The sequence below is a fragment of the Erythranthe guttata genome, chromosome 9 (genome assembly GCF_056151865.1).
Source record: "Erythranthe guttata isolate IM_541 chromosome 9, IM_541, whole genome shotgun sequence".
Taxonomy (NCBI): Eukaryota; Viridiplantae; Streptophyta; class Magnoliopsida; order Lamiales; family Phrymaceae; genus Erythranthe; species Erythranthe guttata.
This window is the reverse complement of record NC_142541.1, coordinates 15,158,729-15,177,292: the sequence shown is the minus strand read 5'-3', so window position 1 is coordinate 15,177,292 and position 18,564 is coordinate 15,158,729. Positions and strand designations below refer to the sequence as shown.

General features: G+C 36.8%; 3 protein-coding genes across 5 annotated transcripts; 2 read left to right on the top strand and 1 right to left on the bottom strand.

Annotated features, from left to right (window-relative positions):
* LOC105975745 (coatomer subunit beta'-1-like) lies at window positions 1–11,230 on the top strand. Of its 2 annotated transcripts, none has more exons than XR_016033495.1 (26): window positions 1–319; window positions 601–621; window positions 729–790; window positions 1,230–1,284; window positions 2,079–2,115; window positions 2,230–2,555; window positions 2,644–2,775; window positions 2,861–3,009; window positions 3,599–3,667; window positions 4,041–4,191; window positions 4,277–4,342; window positions 5,261–5,449; window positions 5,797–5,937; window positions 6,029–6,103; window positions 6,200–6,376; window positions 6,469–6,560; window positions 6,744–6,860; window positions 7,879–7,993; window positions 8,178–8,249; window positions 8,540–8,736; window positions 8,814–8,907; window positions 9,049–9,155; window positions 9,378–9,510; window positions 9,708–9,938; window positions 10,399–10,466; window positions 11,020–11,230. XR_016033495.1 is itself a non-coding variant. In XM_013000968.2 (26 exons), the coding sequence occupies exons 1-25, from the start codon at window positions 317–319 to the stop codon at window positions 10,416–10,418; spliced, it is 2,754 nt and encodes a 917-aa protein (XP_012856422.2). In that variant the 5' UTR covers window positions 61–316; the 3' UTR covers window positions 10,419–10,466; window positions 11,020–11,230. The 2 variants fall into 2 exon arrangements, 1 of the variants encoding a protein (XP_012856422.2); XM_013000968.2 differs by having other exon boundaries at window positions 61–319; window positions 9,708–9,861.
* Window positions 11,231–11,708: 478 nt separating this feature from the next.
* On the top strand, window positions 11,709–14,075 carry LOC105975975 (nuclear pore complex protein NUP50A). 2 transcript variants are annotated; one of them, XM_013001243.2, is made up of 2 exons: window positions 11,709–11,896; window positions 12,434–14,075. In XM_013001243.2, exon 2 carries the CDS (start codon window positions 12,513–12,515, stop codon window positions 13,779–13,781), a length of 1,269 nt encoding a protein of 422 aa, XP_012856697.2. In that variant the 5' UTR covers window positions 11,709–11,896; window positions 12,434–12,512; the 3' UTR covers window positions 13,782–14,075. The 2 variants fall into 2 exon arrangements, with proteins under 2 accessions (XP_012856697.2, XP_088679206.1); XM_088823080.1 differs by lacking the exon at window positions 11,709–11,896 and adding an exon at window positions 11,920–12,080.
* Window positions 14,076–14,871: 796 nt separating this feature from the next.
* On the bottom strand, window positions 14,872–15,515 carry LOC105975591 (thionin-like protein 2). The gene is made up of 2 exons (XM_013000789.2): window positions 15,175–15,515; window positions 14,872–15,085 (listed from the first exon to the last, which is right to left on the bottom strand). Exons 1-2 carry the CDS (start codon window positions 15,458–15,460, stop codon window positions 15,012–15,014), a joined length of 360 nt encoding a protein of 119 aa, XP_012856243.2. The 5' UTR covers window positions 15,461–15,515; the 3' UTR covers window positions 14,872–15,011.
* Window positions 15,516–18,564: the final 3,049 nt, after the last annotated feature.

Below are 18,564 nucleotides of genomic sequence, written 5' to 3'. Positions count from 1 at the left end.
ATCCAAAGCATCATTTTAGACACACCATTTATTTTTATAATAAATAACCAAACAAAAAATATATATAAAAAAATAAAAATAAATAAATAAATTAAATGAAATAGAAGAAATTACCTTCATACTTGGATTGAAATTTTTTAACACTAGCAAACCCTCTGCTCTTTTTTTCTCTTTCTAAATTTCACATATTAATAGGCGCACTTTCTCTCTCTTGATCCCAGCATTCGAGTGCGTGCGTGTTCATCGATTTCGTCACTCGTCGGTCTTATACTCCGATCTCCGGCGTTAGCCTGATTGCCGAACGTACTGTGAAAAAATGGTGAGTAGTAATCCTTTTTGTTTTTAATCCGTTTCTACTAATGTTGATTACGCGTCTCAGATCTGGTGTTCTATTTAGATTTTGGGGCTGAATCCCTTGTTTTTTTTGAGGTCTAATTGGATTAATATTCGGCATTTTGATTGCTTTGAATTCAGTGATTTGATTGGATTGGTTGCCGGTTATTTTGAGATCTGCAGCTGCTGTTATTGTTTGCTAACTCAATTTTATTTAATTTGATTTGTTTCTTCGTGTTGAATTGTCGTTCTGCTGTGGTGCTGCAGCCGCTCAGACTAGAAATCAAGGTACCAAAATCATTTAACTTGCCGATTCGGGTTTGTGTCTGCGTGTGTGAGTGAGTGATTGTTAGAGGGCTGACCGTTTTTAAATTTTTTTTTTAATGTAATGGCAGAGGAAACTTGCACAAAGATCAGAGAGAGTGAAATCTGTGGATCTACATCCAACAGAGCCATGGTATCTTTCACATTTAGTCAATTCATATGGCATTTGCTTTTCAATTCTTCATTAGTGGTAGCACTTGGCATTTTCGTGATTGCGGAAATGGTTCGTGGTCAAATTGATGTCAATTGCAGGAAAAGAAAAAAACCCGACTATAAGGTTGTTCTTGCGTGTTTGACATTTTGATAATATTTGATAACCGACAGTTCTTGTTCACATGTATTATCAAGTTATAAATACAGTATTGGGATTTGATATGTATTTCAGTTTATTTCATCTGAGGTGTTTTCTGCTTCTGTTTCTTGGTTGGGGTGTTTATTTATATTTTGGATGGTCTGTTTTCCTAATTTCCCGATGAATTGGAGAATAAATGTGGCTTTTGCATGTGATCTATGTATATCTTTTTTAAGTTTTGGTAATTTTATTGATTCGCTACTCTGTGGTACTTCTGCAGGATATTGGCGAGTTTGTATTCAGGGACTGTTTGCATTTGGAACTATCAGACCCAGGTATGGAAATGCAGCTGACATGATTATTTTTCGTTTTCATGGATATGATAAGAATTCGTGATCACATGGATATTTTTAGGATGTTTGTGCAACCCTTTAAACTTATTTATGTAACATCGAAATGTGAGGGATATGAGGTTATCCGTTATCCAAATCATTGCAATCTCATTGTATGTTGTGATGAATGGAACATAGTTGTTCCTGTGTTTAAAATCTTAAAAAGGATGTTGATGTTATTACTATCATGTTGTGGATCAGAAATGCCTTAGTTATCTGAAGTTTTGTCGAAGGTACTTGCTCTATTGAACTTCCAGATTCGCTTATGTTTCTTTTTCGGTATTCACATTACTTTCACGACGACGAATGCATTTGAGGAACACTTTTTGTATAACTTGTGATCTTATGGGTCTTTCCGCTTCACCACACAAAGTAACAGTTTGATGTTATGCTAAAATGATGTGCAGGGGTAATAATTGTTATGATTAGTTATTTACAAAATCGAACTCTAAGGCATATGTGACCGCTGGATTCATTAAGATAGACTTTGATAATTTAATTTAATAGTTTGCAACTTTAAGATGCAAGATTTTGTTAGGATAAAAAAATTAGTGGAACACTATCTGTATCATAACTTTTCATAATGATGAAAAATGTGCAAACAATTAACGGGTTTTGCGATGCTTACAAAGATTTAATGCCTTCTCTCGTTCTAGCTATTTCAAATTGAATGAGTTTCCTTCTGTTGATTTATTTTACCCTGATTACATTCTAAAGCTTGATTTCTGCTGCTGCAGACAATGGTTAAATCTTTTGAAGTTACAGAACTACCAGGTGCATGATTTGAATTACTTGTATTTCTAAAGTTTGTAATACATACTTTACTAGCACTTCTTCATCTTGTCGAGGACCACCTCAGTTCTAATTCGTACATTTTTAATGTTGCAGTTAGGTCCGCGAAGTTCATAGCCAGAAAGCAGTGGGTGGTAGCTGGGGCTGATGACATGTTCATTCGTGTGCACAACTACAATACGATGGATAAGGTCAAAGTATTCGAGGCCCATACAGATTATATTAGGTGTGTGGCAGTTCATCCCACTCTCCCGTATGTGTTGTCATCCTCTGATGACATGCTCATAAAACTCTGGGATTGGGAAAAGGGATGGGCATGCACTCAAATATTTGAGGGCCACTCCCACTACGTGATGCAAGTGACGTTTAATCCTAAAGATACCAATACTTTTGCCAGTGCATCGCTTGATCGCACTGTTAAGGTCTGAGTGGAATTGTTCATAATTCAACTTTGAGAATTTGTTATAATTTAACATGATATTTACAAGTCGGTGATGTTTCTTTTTGTAGATTTGGAATCTCGGCTCTCCTGACCCAAACTTCACCTTGGATGCCCACCTGAAAGGAGTCAATTGTGTAGATTATTTCACTGGTGGTGATAAACCTTACATAATCACTGGTTCTGATGATCACACTGCTAAGGTTGTCCCATGTTTTGTCTTTCTACTTCTTTTGCCTAGAGTGTCTATGATCAAACCTAAACTTACCTGAAGAATTTGTAAAACAGATTTGGGATTATCAGACAAAGAGCTGTGTCCAGACTCTAGAAGGCCACACGCACAATGTTTCTGCGGTTTCTTTCCATCCTGAACTTCCCATTATAATAACCGGTTCTGAGGATGGTACAGTCCGCATTTGGCACGCTACTACTTATAGGTTAGTTTGTGCTCGTAGATGGCTGACTTCTGGACTATACTCTTTGACCTAAATCATTTCCTACCCCACCAAGTATATAAGTTAACATTTATTATTGCACGTACCATGTTATTGAATTTTCTTGTAGTATTACAAATTCACATTCAGCGATTCTCATGCTAAATTTTAGGTATTGACGATAATCTTTTGCTTCTTGGATTCTTCGTTTGATGGGAATTGGCTAATCGAATGTGAATATCCTTTCATTTGTATTCTGATATTTTCTTTTGGTCAAAATCAGACTTGTTCTTGCTGAATTCATACTGTAAATTGTATGTCACCTTTATAATTAACCTTCAGTATGGTCATAATTCCGTAAATGTCATTCGTCACCTAATAGTTGGTCATTATCTGTAAACCATTCTGAATCCTACTAAATGAACTCCCATTATTTATACAGATGTGTATATTTTTTTTTGTGTGTGTCTGTGTCAGTTTTTATGTAGATCTGTCTAATATTTAATTTCATTGTTTCATCTATCTTACATAAGATTTTAATTCCCATTGTTGTCCATCCATACGATCTCTAACAAGTTTTTTCATGTTGCAGACTTGAGAATACGCTGAATTATGGTCTTGAAAGAGTTTGGGCAGTTGGTTGCATGAAAGGTTCAAGAAGGTAAGTTTATTTGCAGTGATCTGATATCATGTGCTGGTTGATTGATTCTTGCATTTATTTAAGGATTGGCTTTCAGCTGTCATTTGGTGAACGCAAGAAATTTCAATTAAAGGTGTATGGAAATTTTGAGTCACATCTTGCTGAAAATAGTGATGTAAATTTTTTACTTGTTTTTGAGCAAAATAAACGTCTGTAAATTATGAATTTTAGTGTCCATCGTAGTGTCAAAGTAGCTGTTTATTGGCTTTACTCAAGTTTTTTATCTGATGGGATCAAAATGTGGGTATATTAGGGAATCTCACTTGATAAATTTCCTTACATGTTCCTTTTTTATTTGGACACTGCACCTTCATTTGATGGATTCAATGTACAGGGTTGTAATTGGTTATGATGAAGGAACCATCATGGTTAAGCTCGGCCGGGAGGTACCTGTTGCCAGTATGGACAACAGTGGGAAAATCATTTGGGCTAAGCATAATGAAATTCAGACAGTCAACATTAAGAGTGTCGGAGCTGATTACGAGGTACTTAATTTTCTTGTCCTTGATAAACTTCTTGCAATTTGCAAAGTGAATTGCTTCTCTGAAATTCTTTTAACATTTTCATCAGGTTGCTGATGGGGAGAGATTGCCTTTGGCTGTTAAGGAATTGGGAAACTGTGATCTTTACCCTCAGGTTATTTTTCCTTAACCGACTCGAATCATTTGTTGAATCCATTTCCGTCCTTGTAATTTTAATTCAAGCAAGTTCGTGCATATGTAAACTTCATTTCAAGAACATTTTGATGTTTCATCCACTTTCTGTTCGGTTATCATCATGTTATCTATGTTTCATGTTGTTTACTTTATATTGATTGAAAAATAATTTGGATCTTCAGTTTTGGAGCTTTCTTTTCTTAGTTGTTAGATGTATTGCTGATTATCATGCATGGAATTTTGTAAAATGTTTTGGCTTCTTACAAAGATAGCCATATCAATGCAGTAGTGGGTAACTTACGGCCTGCCTGTTGGAGTGCCTGAACCATTTTGAAGTTCTAATTTGATAAATATCCTTATCTTCAATATGTTTATGTGATTATTGAACACCATTGACAGATGTTGTACATTTTATGTGCTTATATTCTAACCGAGCAAGTTGCTGATGTTGTACATTGTGTGTGCATAACTCATTTTTATTGTGTAGCCAAGCTTTTAACACATTATGCATAGAAAGAACATTCAGGGTATATTTAGGCTCTCCATCTGAAGTTTTAAGATTTCAATTAAAGTATGCATGGTTTACCACTCAAATATGCTAAATTGCAAAGTTTTTAATAGTTTGAGAAAATATGAGGAATATCACATTGATGAGGATGAAGTTTTCTTCTTTTACCCCCAACCTTTTTCCATTTGATTGTTTTCCTATCATTTTCAATTAATGTGTGGTAGAGGAGAATTGAAAGATTTTGGATGAAGAAGAATAAGAAAGGGATGTCTCTTTGATCATCTTCTTGGGGCTTTCTTCAAGGATTATATTTGAAATTAGCTCTACTGATTTTTTGCTACTCTATGTTGAAATTGTAATAACTGTGATGTTTATATATTCGTTTTGCAGAGCTTAAAGCACAACCCTAATGGTAGGTTTGTTGTTGTGTGTGGAGACGGTGAGTACATTATATACACGGCCTTGGCATGGAGGAACAGATCATTTGGCTCAGCATTGGAGTTTGTCTGGTCAACGGAAGGAGAATATGCTGTCAGAGAAAGTACATCAAAGATTAAGATCTTCAGTAAAAATTTCCTGGTTAGTTTCTTACCTCTTACTTTTTCCTTTTCTTCCTTCTAGCTTCTTTTCAAGTTTTAAATTCTTACTTAAGCTTGTTTCCTGCTGCATTTAGCACCACTGTGATGCTGGGGCCAAAACTTGTTCGATATCAGAGTCGATTTTTTGTTGTTTCCCATACAATTCCCCCATCCTCTGAAATAATGGCTTAGGCCTGTCATAATTGTTTAGCTGTTCATACATGATTTCTTACTATACAGTGATGATGTGCATTTGTAGCATTATTTATCACTCGGAACCTAGTAGGTCTATACTGAGTTCTGTACTTTGTCTACTAGGATAACGATTAAAATTGTGTTCACTTTCAGGAAAAGAAAAGCATTCGTCCCACATTTTCTGCTGAGCACATATACGGAGGCAATTTATTGGCAATGTGCTCAAATGATTTTATTTGTTTCTACGATTGGGCTGAATGCAGGTTGATAAGGCGAATAGATGTCAATGTTAAAGTAAGAAAGTTACTGCTTAACATTATTTATTAGACATGTTGCCATCTACTCATGATCCACATTTTATCTTTTCTTGCAAAATATATTTCAGAATCTTTACTGGGCTGATAGTGGTGATTTGGTGGCCATTGCCAGTGATGCATCATTCTACATACTTAAGTTTAACGTAAGCGTACTATCCATCTTGATTATCGTGTGAATTTGCACCCAAGTTGTTTTCAAGGATGTTTGTTGTAACAGCATTGTCCTTTACATATTGCAGCGCAATGTAGTTTCTGCTCATCTGGATAGTGGAAGATCGGTAGATGAACAAGGCGTGGAAGATGCTTTTGAGCTTCTTTATGAAATTAATGAACGAGTACGGACTGGACTTTGGGTTGGAGATTGTTTCATTTACAACAATTCTTCATCGAGGCTTAATTACTGTGTTGGTGGTGAGGTATGTTTTACTGTTTCCTAGCTGTATTACTTTCAGAATTTGAGAAAGAAATATATACTTATGGGAAGTCATGTTTCTTGTGTGGTTTTTAGGTGACAACTATGTTTCATTTAGACCGGCCCATGTACCTGCTCGGGTATCTTGCTAATCAGAGTCGTGTTTTTCTCATCGACAAAGAATTTAAGTACGTTATTCAGCCGCACCTGTTTTGGTCATGATTTTTTCATTGTACATGTGGAGATTTTTTGCCTTCTTTAATTAATAAAACAAGTGCATGTGAATTTGATTCTCTCTCCTTCCTCATTTTAGTGAAGAGATTGCTTGGTTCTTGCAACTTTCGTTTATGTCTATGGATCTTCTTTTGCAGTGTTATTGGATATACTTTGCTGCTCAGCTTGATTGAGTACAAAACTCTTGTAATGCGTGGGGATCTGGAAAGGGCAAATGAGGTCTTACCTTCAATACCAAAGGAGCACCATAACAGGTTTTTAGCATCTTTAACCACTTATTTTACTACTTGTTTATTTACTTATTTGTCACTGCTCATTTATGCACGATAATCCATAATAACTTCGCTCAGAACTAATCAATTTGTACACGTCGGGTTACTTTAAGTTACTGAAAGAGCCCGTTATCTTCATAATTTTGTGGGTAAATTACACACACCCCCCTGAGGTAAGCTTAAATAACTGTAAGGTCCCTGTGGTATCAATAATTACACTTAACCCCCTGAAACGTTGTCAGAAACTCTAATGGGATAATGAATTGGATACGTTATTCCGATAGGGTTCTAACGGACTATTGGTTTCAGAAAGTGGTGAAGACAACAAAGAGCTATGTGGTGACATGGCTCCCCGAACATTCCCGAATATTTCTTAAATCACCCATAGCTCTTTGTTGTCTCCACCACTTTCTGAAACAAATAGCCCGTTAGAACCCTATCGGAATAACGTATCCAATTCATTATCCCATTAGAGTTTCTGACTATGTTTCAGGGGGCTGAGTGTAATTATTGATACCACAGGGACCTTACAGTTATTTAAGCTTACCTCAGGGTGGTGTGTGTAATTTACCCTAATTTTGTCATCTCATATTCTGATTTAATTTTTCTTGTTGAACTGTTCTTTCATGGACGAGAACATGATTGCTTTATGATCAACCCAACGAGCCTTAGAGTCCTTATTCTTGGTATACCAAGGATCCTTTATCTGTAATCAACTATATTTTTTGGTGTCTAATGAATCAGCTGAATGTTGGCGTGTATCACGAAGTTCTTACTTAATGGACATTCTTTGCTTAGTATCTAGCGTGGTGAGAGTAATCCTTGTTCCTTGCAAATTCTTTTTGAAAATTGGAAAACTGTATCAGAAGGAAATTAAATTCCTGAATTGGCGGGTCCACTGTCCACCTCTTTGCATTTCTCATCTTATCTGATCCGGAGGCATAAATTCCTATAACCAGTTATTTAACTTGAGTGTGGGTATAATTGGTTTTGTGGACAGCGTGGCTCGTTTCTTGGAGTCAAGAGGGATGATCGAAGATGCACTTGAAGTTGCTACAGATCCCGACTACAGATTTGAGTTAGCCATACAACTAGGCAAGCTAGACATTGCAAAGGTAAACACTGTCAACTTTTGGGTTGGGCCGTTCGGGTATATAGACTAAATTAACCAATTAGCTGTAGCACTTCCATTAAGTTTTCAGAAGTTCACTAAAATGTTCTCTCATCTTCCGTGTGTAAGTTTTCTGCTCTGGATAAGTTTGCAGTTCTTACAAGTGCACCTTCTGTTATTCTCTACAGGAAATCGCCACAGCCGCACAAAGTGAATCTAAATGGAAGCAACTGGGTGAATTAGCTATGTCTACTGGAATGGTATTATCTTGATCATTATGCTCTGAGCTGAAAGTGCATAAACTAACTTCAAAAATTGTAATTGGCGTTCAAATGGTGATATAGTTGTCTTACAAAAACGCCCAGAGATCTCCCCTTTTCTAGAAAACAACTTTGCTGAATATGTCAAATAAATTGCGAAAATTTTCACTGACGAAATGATTTTATTTATCATCTCTCTCTCTCTCAGCAATTTTGAATAGATACATGGATATCTTTATCCATATCCGATATTCAGTTTTGAGTAGTTATGCTTGTTTTTTGCATTTCAGTTGGAGTTGGCAGAGAAGTGTTTGAAGCAAGCAAATGACCTTAGTGGTCTGTTGCTACTCTATTCGTCGTTAGGCGATGCTGAAGGAATTACTGAACTTGCATCTCTTGCGAAAGAGCATGGGAAAAACAATGTTGCATTCCTTTGTTTATTTATGTTGGGTAAATTGGATGACTGCCTCCAACTGTTGATTGACAGGTAATATCTTTCATTACTTTATATGGGTGATTTACCATTTAGTTATGAAGTCTTAACAAAACACAACTCCTTTGCAGCAATCGAATACCGGAAGCTGCATTGATGGCTAGGTCTTACCTTCCAAGTAAGGTGTCAGAAATTGTTGATCTTTGGAGAAAGGACCTCAATAAGGTTATCACTCAATTTTTTAGCCCGTTCTAATTTGGTTTGTTTAGGAACGAAAGATGGATGTTCTCTCAATCCAAACTGAAAGAGGAGAGATGAAGTTGAGTCATTTTATTGTTGTCTGATCTGATTTGATAAAATGTACAGATTAATCAAAAAGCGGCAGAATCTCTTGCGGATCCAGAAGAATATCCAAATTTATTTGACGAGTGGCAAGTTGCACTTTCTGTCGAAGCTAAAGCTGCTGAGACAAGGTATTTCAACTTTAATTTCTTGCAGCTCTTATTATCAGCACTTATTGTATAAAAATATGCACGATGTCAAATTCCATTGTTGGTAAAATTAGTCCTATCGCCATTTTGATGAATATGTTAAAAATGGAAACTCAATTCAAGGCGATTATGTCATTTATTTTGACTTTTTTTTCTTCAATTGTTGGGGAGTCAAGAATAACTTGTTTTCCACTGGCGCTGTAGGGGTAACTATCCTCCGGCAGCTGAATATGCACAACATGCTGATCGATCAACCGCAAGCCTTGTAGAAGCATTTAGAAACATGCAAATGGAAGATGAAGAAGAACCCTTGGAAAATGGAGGCTTGGACTACGAGGTAGAATTGAATTTATTTCCATTTGTTGGATTTTTAATTTTATCTACCGAGTAAAATATTTCGACATAAGAAATAGAAAGAGGATCCTTCTCGATGAAACTGTATCCCAAGAAATAACGTTCCAGATCTAAACTTAAATTTTATGCAATTTCTTTTAATGGTTCTAAGTACGTTTTTTTTTCCGCAACTTTATTTAGGATGCAGAGCCAAATGGAGAAGAGGTGGAAGAGGGAGCTGATGACACACAAGTAGAGGAGCATGATGAGAGTCAAGAAGAGGCTGTTGTGGTGGATGCTGACTCTACTGATGGTGCCGTACTTGTTAATGGCAACGAGGCTGAGGAACAGTGGGGTACGAATAATGAAGGAAAATCGTCATCCTAAAAGCTATTGGTTGGGCCGAGTGTGAAAATCCTAGTTTTGTTGCTGGTGATTAAATTGATTTTCTTTTAGTTTGCTTGTCGACTTGCGGTTTTTGTAGTCAGGATACAGTTTTCTTTATTGAGGTCCATTTGTTCATCTATGTTTTCATTGCATCTTTTCACCTAATATCCACTAGATTTTTTTAGGATTCAGCTAATAGTCATTTACGTGAGAAATCATTAATTTTAAGACAAGGTTGGCACGCAATTTTGTTGGGATAAAATCATTTTTCTGATTTATAATACTCAAATTTCATCGTAAAAGTTTTCATGACATGTTTGGAGACGAAGTAAAAATTTAAAGTATGACCTTATCAAGTTCAAATATTATTGAATTACTCTTGTTTTTAGCATCTTCATATTATTGTCTGGTCATAATGCATCACCATTTACTGACAATTCGTTTCAACTTTCAAAAAAATACTGATGGAGCTTCATTTCCCCTCCCCCTCTTTCTGATATGGCAGTGCTTACACCACGTGGCTGAGTCAACTCAAGACCAACGGTTCCAGCTGTCTAACTATTCGTCCTCATGGTAAGAATTGATGGTTTTAAATAGAAGTTTGTGCCGATATTGATTATTATCCTACAGCATTGAAGTTCATTAATTGGTCTCGTCGTTTTACTACCAAATCTGGAACTTGTCATTTCTCACGACCGTTGGTGCTAAAAGTTTTTTTTTGCCCCCCCCCCCCCCCCCCCCCCCCCGTCTTGATTCGCAATTGCTACGGAGTGTGGACATTCTGTACACTTTTTCAGTGCATTAGTATGTAGTCGGATCGAATAATTTGCTTCCACTTATAAAAGACCCTGTGATAAACAAGATCACGTTTTCTCATGATTTTATAAGCAAGAAAAGCTTGGTTCGGCAAGTGATTATCTTACCTATTTTTGATTGACCTTCTAACTGCATTGTGAAAAAGTTCGTGTTAAACGTAAACAATAGGTTTCTTGTCCATGTGGCATGAGTTTGATTAATCCTGTGCCATTTGTATTTGGTAAGAAAAGGCTCGTTCGCTGCAAATTCTTTACAGCAATGTTTTTCTTTTCCCATATTTATGAGATATTTTTCTTGCATTTTTCTTCAGCTATGGTTAGATGTGTTGCTTGAACGAGGTGATGAAGGGAACCGGTGCGTCTTTTTCTGCTGGTGTGGTGACAAGCACAGACAAATTTTTGTCGTGGGAGCACACAATCAATATACTGTAGACTTTTCCGAGTTTCGGTTATTAGTTAAGTTGCGGCTTAGTTGTACCATTTAATATTATTTGATGCCATTTTTTTTTTCTTTTCTTGGAAGTATTGTGTTTGTGAATCATAGATACATAATAGCTACTATGTTACAAATAATTACGCGTCGAACGTCGTGTGGTTGATTGATTACAGTCTCCGAACATAACTTTTTTGGGTTATATTATTATGGATCACCTCATTAGATACAAAAAAAAATTGTGTTTGTACACACAGGATGTGTAAGGTGTTTATTACAAATTGAAAGCATCTATCAAATAAAAGTTCCATATTTATTCTATTTGTATTAAATATATAATATTATGTATTATACTATGAATTCTATTTATCATCAGTTTTAGAAATATTTTACCCAAGTACTTATGTTGAATTAATATTTTTTTTTGAAATTAATAACAACAGCTTCTTTTTTTCCTTTGAAAGAATTAATTTTGCAATAAATTTTTACTTTTTTATTATGGAATAATTTGATATTTTTTTCCATTTATTTGAAAAATAAAATAACATCAACCAAGAGAAAATAAATAAATAAATGAAAATAGAAGGGAAGAACAAAAACCGAGAAAATAAAAGGGCTCACTCTCAATCCATTTATTACCATCTTTCGCTCTTTCATTGGGCTAGGGTTTTAGCAGTTTCAGACAAAATTCAAAAGGGAAAAAGGTTAGGGTTTCAATTTGAAGCGTAGCCAAACCCTTGAAAAATTCTAACCAGGTATACATATCTTTCCCCCTTTCGTTTGTATTTTGTATCTATCTGTATTTATGTACGATTCTGTTTTCGTTTTTGTTCAATTCGGTAAATGTGGTGTTTTTATCCCCAATCCCTGCACCGATTTAGGTTTCCATAATAGGTCAATTTTCATTCTTCTTCGTTTCATCGATTTTGTTTCGCGAAGGTAGCTTTTGTCGGTTTACGATTTTGTTTAATTCAGCGATTTTTTTGTTGGGAAGCTTGTATTCGATCTTCTGTATCCGTTGCTTTTTTTTCTCTCTCTCTCTCTCTCTCTCTACTTTTTTTAGCTTGGAATTTGGATTGAAATCATGTGCCTTTTTGCCTTGTGTTGTTCTGGGATTCGATATTAAAATTTAGGTAGATGGGAGATGCAGAACATTTTTTCAATATTCTTTAAACTTGATGCTGATTTTCTTAGTAAGTAGATTTCGTTTGGTAATTTCGTTGCCAGAACTTGCTAAAACATGGTGGATCAGATAGCTAGTTTTTCTGAGTTTTTATAATGATTTCGTGCAGACTGCTCGTTTTCTATTAGTCTGAAAAGGGTAAAAAGAAAACAAGAATCATCACCTAGATTTTTTTACGGTAATCTGCCATGGGGGACACAGAAAGCAACTGTCAACCTTCGAAAAAGAGAGCCGCCGGAGTACAACTATCCCGCGAGAACCCTGGTCTCGATGACAATGAAGAAACATCCGAAAACGAGACGGGCACCTTTAAAAAAGCACCCGAAGAGGTTCTAGCCACTAGAAGGATCGTCAAAGTACGCCGCCAGCAAACATCAGCCGCTGCATCTGCATCAGACCCACCTTCTGCCCCGAATCCATTCGCTTCTATCCAATTGGTTACTCCTGCTTCATCTGCTCCGAATCCGTTTGCTGCTATCACCTTCTCTCGTCCTGCTCCTCTGGTAGAGGTAGAGGCACCCAAGAGTGACGAAACCGAGAAACAAGTCGACGAAGTCAAATCCGAGAACAAGGTTGATGACGAGTCCAAGGGTGAAGAATCTACTGCAGAGGAGGAGAAAACCGACCAATCAAATGCTGACAAGGATGGAACTGATGATGTCAGCAAGGTATCCGATGAGGTTGCAGAAGATGGGACTTCTTCGGATGGGGCGAAAAAAGCTACAGAAGAAGCCGAAGATAAGGAGGAGAAAGAATCTGCTGAGAAGAATGCAGAAGCTGCACCTTTAAACTCGTTCCAGCAGCTATCGAGTGGCCTGAACGCTTTCTCTGGAGTTGCAGGAACGGGGTTTTCCAGCGGCTCTTTCTCATTCGGGTCGATTACTAAAGATAAGTCTCCTGTGGGGTCCACTACCGGTTCCCTTTTCGGTTTCGGTGCTTCTAATAACGGGAGCTCTTCTTTCTTCGGCGGCGCCTCGGGTGGAGCGAGTATTGTCGGCAAGAGTGAAGGCAGCAAGATTCCGGCCATGCAGGAGGTTACCGTGGAGACAGGGGAAGAGGATGAGGTGGCAGTTTTCACCGCCGACTCTGTGCTGTTCGAGTTTATCGATGGTGGATGGAAGGAAAGAGGGAAAGGCGAGCTGAAAGTCAATGTTTCGAGTGTAGGGACTGGAAGAGCAAGGCTTGTTATGAGGGCGAGAGGGAATTTTCGGTTAATTCTGAATGCGAGTATTTTTCCAGACATGAAGCTGACGAATATGGACAAGAAGGGCGTGACTTTCGCGTGTGTGAATAGTGCAGGTGAAGGGAAAGAAGGGCTTTCTACTATTGCGTTGAAGTTTAAGGATGTTTCGATCGTCGAGGATTTTAAGGCAGCTGTAGTGCAGAATAAAGGAGAGGCTACTGTAGCTCTGAAAACTCCGGAAAATTCTCCCAAGGCCGACGACGAAGAAAAATAAGCATCTTAATATCAGTAAATTTGAGAAAACGAGCACCTTGATTTTGGTGTTTTTTTGAGAAAATGGCGTACTTAAACGTGGTTTATTTCGGGGAGTGGGATAATGTATGGACCCTTTTTCGTGTAGTTTTTTTTTTTTCTTTCTTTTTCTCGCTTTGTTGTTAAAGTATCGTGTAGTGACCTTAAACGAATTCTCTCTCTACGCTATTTTTCGGCTTATGTACCTGAGTTGTGCTATTATCTATTGCTCTACATACTCGAAAATCAGTTCCATAAAAAAATGCTGTTCGTGTAACGATGTTTTTTTTTTGGTAAATTTACTTGTTTTTGAGTTACGGTTTTGTGCTCTGTAATTTTTCCCATATTCATTTAAACTATTTGTGAGCTATTATTGCATTTATACAGAGAAAAATATGACATTTGCAGATGTGCTTCATTTGTCATACATTTTTTTGATGAAACCCCAAAAATATATAGGGCAAATTACGGCCGCTCTCTGAGGTATATGGCCAAATTACGAAAAAATCCTTCTTGTTTGGTTAATTACAACCACCCCTCCTTTAATTATTTTTACATAAAATATATGTAATTCGGTTATTTACCGAACCAAATCGTACATTCAGTTCGGTAAAAACGGTATGAAATGTTGTCGTACCGAAATTTCGGTTCGATTTTTCCGATTTAACATCCATAAATTCATCTCTGGAGGTGTATTTTCGTAATATAATACATAGTTGAGGGGTGGCTGTAATTACACAAACATGATAGGATTTTCGTAATTTGACCATAACACGGGGGTGGTAGCCGTAATTTGCCCAACTATATAATAGATGATTCGAACTAAAACTTTTAACTCTTTCCCACTTTGCATCTAACACGTGTCAGTTCTTTCACATCCCTAAATCTGTCAATTTATTCTCAGCAGCATCTTTGTTCACGGGGTTCCTTTTACGATAGTTTCGGTGTAAACAAATCGAGTCGAGTTTTAAAAGCTATGTTCGAACTTTGGTTTGATTAGTAATTGAGTTCAACTCGATCGAACATTTTTTTCTTCTTCTAATCGGTTTCTAGCTAGAGCAGAGCCTCACAAGTTATAGAAACCGAGCTCAAACGAGCTTTTAACAATCAATCTCGAATCTATAGAAAGATTACAAGATAATAATTAACAACACCTTAATTTTCCTAGTAAAAATTAAGTTAAAAACATTCATGAAATCGATCGGAAAATCTTCTAAGGTGACGATGAGTAGCTCTTGACGCACTTGTTGGAGCAGGATCCCACACATCCATCCACCTTTTCTCCATCTGACAAAAAACAACAAACAATATCAGTATCAGAATCAGAATCAGCATCAGAATCAGCATCAGAGAGATAGAGAGAGATGATTCATTACTGGGAGTTCGTTTGGTGCTGAAAGCAGAACACATGGAGAAAGCGCAGCCGAGTTTGCAGAATCCGAGGTTGTCGGAATCTTCGCTAGCATCATTCTGAATCTCTTGAAAGATGCAATCTTTCAAGCAATGCGTGGTGCACGAACAAAGTGTCTGCGTAGGCTCGATCATGCAGAAGATGAAGCACTTCGTGTAGCAATCTTTGAAAGAGGCAGTTGATCTCTCTGTCAACATCCCCACACACAAAACTACCAAAACAAATGCCCTTATTAATTTCCCCATCTCCATCTTTTTTTTTTTTTTAATTAATTGTTATTTTCAAGAATGTTTTTGGCCTATGAGAAGCTCGTGAAAAGCTATTTATAGCATGAAAACGAAACTACCTCATGTTATTTTATTAGCAAATACGATTCAATTCTTTTACGAATAAAATAAGATAAGGTAGTTATTTTAGCAATTCGTTATAACACAAGGGTACTAATTGCAATCAAAACACTCACACACACATACACATACATGTAGGTTTGTTCTATATATGCTACGATCAATGAATTTCACTGGATTATATTTTATTATAGACGTGTACGTACACATTCTATACACATTTACACGTATATGTGCATCACTGTTGTGTATAAATCAAAACTGAAAAACTACAAGACTCGTGCATATATGTTCACCGTAGATGAGGTTAAATAACCAGCCATCAAACACACATACACATGGATGTGTGTATAATTATGTGCAGATCTATGGTTAACAAATAGCCGATGTAGCATATAAATTCTCATATACATATGTCTTTAACTCTTATACACACATGTGATGTATACAAGGAATATATGAATATATTTAATATGTAAGTGTAATGAGTAAAGAAATATAAAGCAAGTTTAGTCATGTGAATGGCCACTAAGCCATTTTGTAATTTGGTGCTTAAATTAAACATTTCTTGATATAGGATTTAATAGATAAACATCACTCATCATCATATTACTAAAATAAATTAATGAAAAATACTGACATTAATAAGTGCTAAAACTTAAAAGCCTACAATTGCGGCTAAGTATTTAACCTCTAAGAGAGAAGACAATTGGAAAACAGTTCAATTCAATCAATATATATCTCACAAAGTTTAGGTAACATGTGAATGTTATTTGTCTTCTCATAGTGTTCATTCTTTACTAATTTACAAAGTATTGTAATAAATAACTTTATTAAGTTCGGTATGGATGGCCTATTGGTTGGAGTAAGTGAGCCCGTATTGATTGACCCATATTCGAATCCCTTTGTCAAATGTCGTTAGGTCGAGCTGGCCACACATGGTTAACCTAATATGGTTTACATCTCTCGTAGAGTTTGCAAAGTATTATAATAATACCCAATTACTAATTTTGAGAGTTATAGGAACAAATAAATTACAAGATTTAGAAAAAAATGAATAAAAACCTAAAGGGCAAATTACGGCCACCTCTAAGGTATGACCAAATTACAAAAAAAACCTTTTTGTTTGGATAATTACAGACTACAGTCACCCACTCCTTCTAAATTTTTTACATAAAATTTAATTAATTTGGTTATTCATCGAACCAAACAAGAGGGAGGGTTTCGTAATTTGATCATAATTCAGGGGTGGTGGCCGTAATTTACCCAAAAAAAAAATAAAAAAAATAGATGAATATAAATTACAAGATGTAAGTAGCCCGTGGGCTATTTTTAACCTTACATTTGGATTGTCGCTTCCACCATTTGCATTTCCCCTCACGGGTTGTTCACACATCTATAAAAAACACAATACACACAAATACACGCACAGAGTTCACTTTGTCTATGTACGATACCCAACGTATAAAACACCTCCTCCAAACTTCAAATTCGGCCAATACAATATCAAGGGTGAATTATGCATGATTTATTGTGTTTCGATAATGCAAAATGCTATTAATTTTTTGAGGATGCAGAATGTCAACAAAATATATTGCAAAAGTGCAAAATGAGATTAAGCGAAATCCAAATCAGAATTTGTAATCGGATTATTATAACCCTGAGATAATTTAATTTATTCAAACACAAACTATATTGGAACAATACGTGTTAGTAAATAAATAAATAACAAAGATATATATGTACAATTAACAACTCACTAAGCGCATACATACACGTGGGTATGTGTGTGTTATTATGAGTTGATGATAGGGGTATTTGCACTCGGTTCCCCTGTGAAATGTCTAATTGTCAAAAAACCCCCTCTGATAAAAAAATTAGCAAATACCCCCCTATGAAAGGAAGTCAATGACAATAAGGACCCTACGAGCGAATCGTGGGATACACTCGCGGTTCATGCAGCTGGGCGTGCGTTTTAGGACATTTTAGGACAAATTAAAGTTTTCTAAATTATCAATTCAGTCCCTCATATTTTATGAAATACCCTCTTCTTCACTACACCTAAAACCACCACTATAATGTCAAACCCCAGCTATCCCATGGCCCATCTCCGCTTCGCAGCCCCCTACCACTTCTTCTATCGTCTAGGACTGCCCCTTCCACTATATCCCCGTTCACCTCACCATAACTCTCGACAATACCCTATCACCGCCCGTAAATGCCACCACAAGAACAATGAGCCTCTCTTCGGGCAAACCAACACAATTTGGGCAATTACGAGACTTATCCCAAAAATTAAGTGCTCTGCCATTACAACCATGAGCCAAGAAGAGAACCGCCTTAGGCAAGTCTGGTATCTGCCATATCAAATCAGTCCCATTTCTTAATTCTACCGTCGGATTTAACTGAACCAAAGAGTCGAAGCTGTTCCATTTTTGGTTCTCGAGATCAGACATCAATCTCGATCGGTCTGGTAAAGAATTTTAGGGGGAGGGGGGGCTTACGGGAAGAAGATGGTAGCTGACAAAGTTGAAGGGCTCTGGGGTAAGGTGTCGAGGAGAGGAATTTGAACGAGGGGTGGGCGGCGGTGATTCGAGACGGCGGCAGTGTAGAGGGAGAGAAATTTGAAGGAGTGGGTGGGTGTCGGAGGGCCAGACGGCGGCGGTGCTGACGGAAATGGGGAAGAAGGTGTAAACTTTGGAAATTACAATTTGGTCCTCTAAATTTAGGTTATTTATAATTAAATTAGTTTGATTTTTTTTTCTTTTTTGCTTTATTTTTTATTCAGGGCAATTCTGTCATTTCACGTAAGTCAACGAGCCAGTGCACACAAAGGGGCGGTGGGCTGACTAAAACACAACATAGGGGGTTATATGCTAATTTTTTTTTTTCCGGGGGGGTTTTTTGCTTCCGAGAAATAACACAGGGGGGTCTATGCAATTAACTCGTTGATGATATATTGTTTAAAATCACGAGCTATATTTCACTGGGTGTAACATCTACAAAAC

Bases quoted from the DNA above. Each gene is read 5' to 3' on its own strand.
- LOC105975745 (XM_013000968.2), top strand. The intron at 3,010-3,598 runs GTTAGTTTGTGC...TTCATGTTGCAG, and splicing joins TGGCACGCTACTACTTATAG to ACTTGAGAATACGCTGAATT. The intron at 9,156-9,377 runs GTATTTCAACTT...CTGGCGCTGTAG, and splicing joins GCTAAAGCTGCTGAGACAAG to GGGTAACTATCCTCCGGCAG.
- LOC105975975 (XM_013001243.2), top strand. From the start codon at position 12,513: ATGGGGGACACAGAAAGCAACTGTCAACCTTCGAAAAAGAGAGCCGCC.
- LOC105975591 (XM_013000789.2), bottom strand. From the start codon at position 15,460: ATGGAGATGGGGAAATTAATAAGGGCATTTGTTTTGGTAGTTTTGTGT. The intron at 15,086-15,174 runs GTAATGAATCAT...GTTTTTTGTCAG, and splicing joins CAGCACCAAACGAACTCCCA to ATGGAGAAAAGGTGGATGGA.